Source organism: Neltuma alba, unplaced genomic scaffold (assembly GCF_004799145.2).
Source record: "Neltuma alba isolate B1F8T4 unplaced genomic scaffold, ASM479914v2 tig00011028_pilon, whole genome shotgun sequence".
NCBI classification, from domain to species: domain Eukaryota; kingdom Viridiplantae; phylum Streptophyta; class Magnoliopsida; order Fabales; family Fabaceae; genus Neltuma; species Neltuma alba.
This window is the reverse complement of record NW_021635779.1, coordinates 26,425-33,237: the sequence shown is the minus strand read 5'-3', so window position 1 is coordinate 33,237 and position 6,813 is coordinate 26,425. Positions and strand designations below refer to the sequence as shown.

Genomic DNA, 6,813 nt, shown 5'->3' with positions numbered 1-6,813 from the left:
TGTAGCTCCTCATTGTTCCGCGGTCCCCTGTCCAGTTATACGTGAGACCTCGAGAAGAGCTGAAGCCGCCGGTTGTTCTTTATTTTCTGTCATTGCCCCCCCCAGTGACTAGAAGAACATATGTCTGTCAAGGCGAGTTTTTATTTTTTTTTTTTTGGTGACACGTCAAGCGAGGATTTTTTGTGTCAAGATACATCCTTTCAGGGTATACTGTTTACATACCTCAAACCATTGATTCCGGGCTATTTTTTTAAAGATAGAACTTGAGAGTTAAACTAGGCTGCCAGGAAGAGGGGTCGCGGAAATTTCTTTTCCGATGGTTGGCTATTACCCCTTGAGGTTGTTTCCTTCTCACAGCTTTGTTAGTGCTGTGGCACCGTAACTGGTCTACGCTTGTTAGATTGGTATCGGAGAGGTTCCCTTGGTGCCGCGAATTGTGTATTGATGGGTGTATATTCATGTCGATAAGATGTGGAGTTGAGTTCGCTCGGCTTCACAGCAAAGTACTCTATCCAAACAACGGTTATTTAGATTGTACTATGCTTCTGCTTCTTCTGCGTCTTCGGCAGTGATGTCTGAAGACCACTTGTTTGATGAAAGTCCTGAAGTTGATTATGCCAATGTATGTGGTCAATTTTGTGGAGGAAATAGTATGAGAGTTTCAAGCCTGGAAAGAAAGGGCAGTTTATTTCCTATAGTGGTCTGGGTGATTAAAACCTCAATCAAATTGGGAGACTGAACTTGCAAGAGAATAAAATGTTCTGGAAAGCTGTAAAGCTATTTGGATTTTATCATTCAATCACTTCCTTTAGAATTATTATTTCACATATATGCATCGGAGGGAATGCACATGGAAGTATTTGCTTTGCTCAGAGATATTGTTGGATTCTATAGGAAAGCCAATTTAGACGCGTTCAAATTGTTTTCAACTTTGTTAGATTCACCTCAGCATGTGGAACGATCATATTGTTGTGTATGACATATTAATAAAGTACTTGCATCCTATTCCATGCTTGATGACGCATTTGATGTGTTCGTGAGAATTAAGCATCTGGGGTTAACCTGATGCATTGTCGTGCAATTTCTTGTTGAAATGCTTGGTAGAAAGAAAGAGGGTGGAGTTGGTTTGGAAAATTATTTCAAGAGCTAAAAATCTCAGGCCCATCACCAAATATCTACACGTATAATTATGATGAGCTTCTACTGTAGAGGAGATTGTGGGCAGGATGTAGATATTAACCAAGCTACCGGAATTTTTGAAGAAATATTGAGGAGTGGGGAAAACCCAACTGTTGTCACATATAGTATTTATATTCGTGGACTTTGTAAAGTTGGTTCTGTTGCTGCTGCTCTGCAATTCATTCGTGAATGCAGGTATAGAAAACTGCCTCTCAATAGCTATTGCTTCAATTCTGTAATTTATGAATTTTGTCAAAGAGGTGCAGTTCATGAAGCTTTGGAAGTCTTCCAAGAAATGCGGAGCTCAGGAGTATTGCCTGATGTTTGTAGCTACAGTATTTTAATTCATGCTGTTGTAAAAAGGGTGATATAGTGAAAGCTTTTGACTTGATTGAGGAAATGGAACTTTGTAATATAAAACCATCCATAATTAGTTACACCTCCCTCATCTTGGTCTATGCAAGAGTAAGCTGATGGAATTTTCAATGTGTGTGTTTCGGAATATCGGTGCCTCTGGATACAAATATGATCAGGCTGCTTATGAAACTTTAATCAATGGATATTGCTGTCAAGGTGATATGGGTTCAGCCAAAAAAAGCTTTTGGAGGAGATGATCACAAATGATCTGGTTCCGACTTCTTTTGGTTATCAGTGTATAATTGGAGGATTCTACAAACTGGGATTCGTAGACAAGCATTGGAAATTCTAAATTCCATGCTACAAAGGTGTGGTGTTTTGCCAAATACCATCACTTGCAATTTTATTATCGATGGGCTCTGCAGAGAAGGCCGTTTCATGGAAGCCTTGACTCTACTGGAAGAGTTCCAAGACCAAGGAATTGACCTAAACTCTCATTCATATAACGCTGTCATCTGCAGTCTTTGCAAGAGAGGATATTTAAAATGGGCATGGGAGCTCCTTCCAAGAATGATGAAAAGGAATGTGCTTCCAGGAGTTGTTAATTATACAACTCTCATAGACGCTTTTGCCAAACAATCTCATCTAAAGAAGGCCTTATGGTTATACACTAAAATGCTGAAAGTTGGAGTCAGTCCCAACACCATCACTTATACAGTCCTCATTAACATCTTTTGCCGCGTGGGCAAAATGCATGAAGCTTTTGGTTTTTACAAGAAAATGATAGAAGATGGTTTGAATCCAGATCATATTTCATATACATCTTTAATAGCTGGTTTTTGTAGTACTGGAGATATGAGAAGGGCTTGGGTAGTATTCCAAGAAATGTTGAGGAAAGGCCTTTTGCCTGATGTATTTACTTACACATGTTTGATAGATGGATTTTGCAAGTTAAACCGGATAGATTCAGCCTCTTTTCTGTTTGATGAAATGAACAGAAAAGCAGTTAATCCTAGTGTAGTCACTTACACTATTCTCATTGCTTGGTACCGTAAACATGGATATGCAGATCAGGCGCATAGGTTATATCGTGAAATGAGGATAAAGGGTATTTCACCAGATGATATAACTCATACAGTTTATTTTGGGAGGCGGTAGAGCAGAAGCTGAGGTTTCATGATATTTTGATGGTACGTGCCTCACATTTTCTCATGTTTGATCGATTATTTATGCTAGTTTACTAAAATTCTCTCTAATTGATGGCCCATTTGAAATAACAAGATCATTAATTATAGAGCGCTTTTCAATAGCTGTCACACTCACTATTTTTTTTTAAAAAAAATCACATTTCTTGCATAATTTTCTGAATTTAGTTTGAGGAAGTGTTTTTTCTTTTCCGAGAAATTAAATCATATTTCCTATGTAACTATACTTTGCAGGTTTAACGTTTCATTGTGATGTAGCTGACATTCTGACAATATGATTTATTGCAAACTGGAGGCATTGTTCTAGTAATATAAGTAAATGTAGTTTCTAATGTGCTTGACACACAATTTTAATGTGAGAGCATGCTAAGAAGGTTGAATTACTTGATGGATTTAAAGAATTGACTTGATAACTAATCACAATTTTTTTTATGGTGAAGGAGTCATGACTGTTTTGCACCGTATGATTGTGGCCAATAACAGAATTTGGATTCTTATCCTGGTCGTGGTGCTGAAGTGGTAAGGTTTTCCTTCATAGTAATGACTTATTCCTAAGGGAGAAAATGATCAGCATTTTAAGTTAGATCTTCACTTGCCCATATGTTTTTCCTCTTCAGGAAAGCATCTCTCAATTTGGGGATGTTATTATCAGCCTGGACCACTATGAGCTTGGATCACAACAATTGGTATCTATTTTATGGTTGCCCTTGCATTATGCAGGGAGCTGCAAGGTAATACTGCTTTGCACCGTGCAATGTGATCCAATGTGAAAGGAGAGGGACCAACTGGTTCGGGTCTTGCCTGCTTGAAGTTGATATTGCCAAGACTTTCGGATGAGATGACACAACAGTAGTGAAGGCAATGTACACTGTAAGCAAAGCTGGGGATTTCCCATTTGCTGCTCAAAGACGCCATTGGAACTCATTTTCAGCCCTTCCTACTTCCCTTGAATTTAACCTGAGAATCATTACTCTGGTTAGTTTCTGTAGTAGACTACATTTTCTTTGCTTTGTTTTGGGAAATAACTTTATGACCTTTATATTTGACTTTGTTATTGGTAGTGGTTGGTTTTTTTTCCCAAAAAAATTAATAGAGAATCATATATTGGGTTTTGAAACTGCCAATTTACAACGTGCCTGATAGGAAATAATATCCAAGAATCGGACAAGGATAGAGGAAAAATTGACAATGTTTCCAACCATATGTCCTTTGTTTAATTATATTATCAAGCACCACCTGTTTCATTTTTACAGCGTCAGTCATTTCCCCTTCATGTTTTTTTCAGGTTCCATCCCACCAACGTAGCTTTGGTTAGCCTGTTATGTTTTTAAGCCTATGCCAGTTCAAAAATGTTGTTAATATTTCTTAGCACACCCCCTATTTCTCGGAACACAAGCTCGTCATTGACATTTGGTTGGCTACCGCCTGACTTTTTTCAAGGAGTAATATCCCTGTATAAATCTCGTGATGACCGGTTGTCACTCTCGCACTACCATCCTCCACAAAGTCTACCATGCTTCCACATAGCTTTAGAAACCTTCCATCGTCTTCTCATATATATTATTTATAGTAGTATATGCTCTTGAATGAATTCTTATAAATCATTTGTTCAGGTATATACTTGAAATCTTGAATTTGGATAAAGTAATATCAAACCACACAGAAGAAGGATCAATTACCTGCCGGAGGTTTACTTGATCATTTTCTAGATTAGGGCTGCAATTTTTGTCAGGGGAGGAATTTTTTGGGATTGCAAATATTTGCGCTAGAAAGTCATGCTCTATGTGAACTCTGAATCTGCGAGTATTGGCTTGAGATGTTTATATTATCATCCAGTGAGAAGCTGTTTTACTTCATCACTATTCAGCCATTAGCAATTTGCTGAGTTTGTCTTAAGCTACTAAATATGAATGTTCATTTCTATAAGCTGCGGGTAATTCAATGTCTTGACATATGAAAACTACATTGAGATCAGTATAACAGTATCAACATGGTGGGATTCATCATATTTTATGAGCGTCATATTTCTGAATCACCTGCTTTGTTTTGTCTCTGAAAACTTTCTGGGCCTCGAATACTTGATGCAAACTTGAGGAAACAAGTAATAATTTCAACTAACAGTGTTTTTTGTCTATGTGAATTCTGCTAATACTAACGGTATCCTTGTTTCTTTACCACCCCAGGTGTGAAGCAGATGCGACTTGGAACCTTACGAGACCATATGCTTGCAGATTGTGATGCTATTCAATTGCAGACACAGCTGAATTTGAACATGTCCTAAGTCATTTGTCTTGATTGTGTTAGCTGGTTGATTACACGCCGGGATTTCAAGGTGCTGTATCGACTCGAGTACACTCATATAGCATGATCAACTATTCGATATGTGTACATATATACTACTAGTATGTGATTGTAAATAGCTTTTGAGCCTTTTCTTGCCTTGGATCCCAAGGGGGAACATGGATAATAGCGTCTGAATATACTAGGATACGCATAATAGTTGCCTTTTAGTACTTGATTCTGAGGTAGTCAAATTTATCTATACTGTTGCTTTAAATGTGGACAAAATTAAGATTAAATTACTTATCTTTGTTAAGTTAGTGCATATATGCATTTTAACAATTAATAATAACACAATAGCAAGTTTTCATATTTCTTAGATGAAGCTACAAATGAACATGTGCGTTTTACCAATTAATAATAACAAAATAATAAGGGTCCATATGAAAATTTATAAATCCTAATTTTTGTTATAGGAGCTAATACAAAAATTTACAAATGTTCATGGGTAAATTTAAAAGTTCAATATGCATTTTAACACTAACAATAACAAAATAGCAAATGTGATTAGAAAAATTTACCTAAATTTAATCTTTTAATTACTTCTACTTGTGAAAGGTTCAAGTAACGTCCCTCAATCTTTTGCACTTGATTCTTTGTGGAGTTGGAAAGTGATTAACATTGATCATAGGAGAGAGTATGGAAAAAAGATAAAATGACATGCCAACGTGTATGACCAGTTTTAGTGACTACGTTTTTTACATCATCGTACATAATATTGCAATCATAAAGCTGAGAGCTAATCACGTTGATTAAAATAATGGGTTAAGGCAAGATGCGCCTGTAAGGGTTGGGTCCGACTGGTCGCAAACGGGGGCGCAAGACGCGTTCTCCTACCGGGTCATGGGCTCGATTCCTGGCGAGGCACCCTGGGATTAATCTGGTCGATACGCTAGGATACCCTGAGTTAGCGATAACATCCTACTCAAAAATAATGGGTTAAGGCAACGTATTTACTAAGTACCGCTGGCCCTCTGAAATTTTTCTCAGGAGTTTAAAATTATAATAATATTACCATTTTCGTTAAAAAATATCTTTACAATTAAAAAACTAATATTGATTATTAAAATAATAATATTGAACGTTAATATTTTTAACGGTAAAAGGTAATATCACTATAATTCAAAACTTTTAGGAGAAATTTGCATCTAAAAAAATTCTAAATACCTAATGTTTCTAAGTAAAAATTTTTAAAACAAATTTGCACGTTATCCCTAAAATAATAGTGGATTCAATTCAGTCATCTGGTTTGATGTTAGATTAAAAAATGAATAGTTTAGATTTAATATTTTAAAAAGTAAAAGTCCATGTTCTCTTTTCTGTTTATGTAATATTATAATAATGATTTTATAAAGTACTCCTCCGGTCCTTAATATAGAACCCAATTCTTGAGTTGATTTTAGTCTTAAATATAAGACCCGTTTCTCATATTTATCAATTTTCTCTAAATTACTCCTATAGATACTCCCTCAACCATAATCAAATAGAAGAGGGAGAAGGGGTATTAAAAAAGATGATTGTGGTATTTTAGGAAAAATGTGTCACTTTTCTTATAATTAACTAACTTACCTAACTTCCTTAATCTAATCAAATTAGTTAAATGGGTCTTATATTAAGAACCGGAGAAGTATAAAATATGAATCATCTATTATTGGATCCAACCGTGGAGATCGGATTCTAAGAAGAGAGAGAGAGAGAGAGAGAGAGAGATTCTAAATATTCTCTCCTCCCA

At 36.2% G+C, this 6,813-nt stretch overlaps 1 protein-coding gene and 1 long non-coding RNA gene across 4 annotated transcripts; both read left to right on the top strand.

Annotated features, from left to right (window-relative positions):
• The first annotated feature begins 1,189 nt into the window (after positions 1-1,189).
• On the top strand, positions 1,190-2,694 carry LOC114760852 (pentatricopeptide repeat-containing protein At5g39710-like). Its single transcript, XM_028950147.1, has 2 exons — positions 1,190-1,514; positions 1,832-2,694. Exons 1-2 carry the CDS (start codon positions 1,190-1,192, stop codon positions 2,692-2,694), a joined length of 1,188 nt encoding a protein of 395 aa, XP_028805980.1.
• Positions 2,695-2,713: 19 nt separating this feature from the next.
• LOC114760856 (uncharacterized) lies at positions 2,714-5,360 on the top strand. 3 transcript variants are annotated; one of them, XR_003742092.1, is made up of 4 exons: positions 2,714-2,726; positions 3,185-3,260; positions 3,359-3,716; positions 4,925-5,360. It is a non-coding gene; the product is annotated as an uncharacterized LOC114760856 (long non-coding RNA). The 3 variants fall into 3 exon arrangements; XR_003742093.1 differs by having other exon boundaries at positions 3,182-3,260; XR_003742091.1 differs by lacking the exon at positions 2,714-2,726 and having other exon boundaries at positions 2,989-3,260.
• The last annotated feature ends 1,453 nt before the right edge of the window (positions 5,361-6,813 follow it).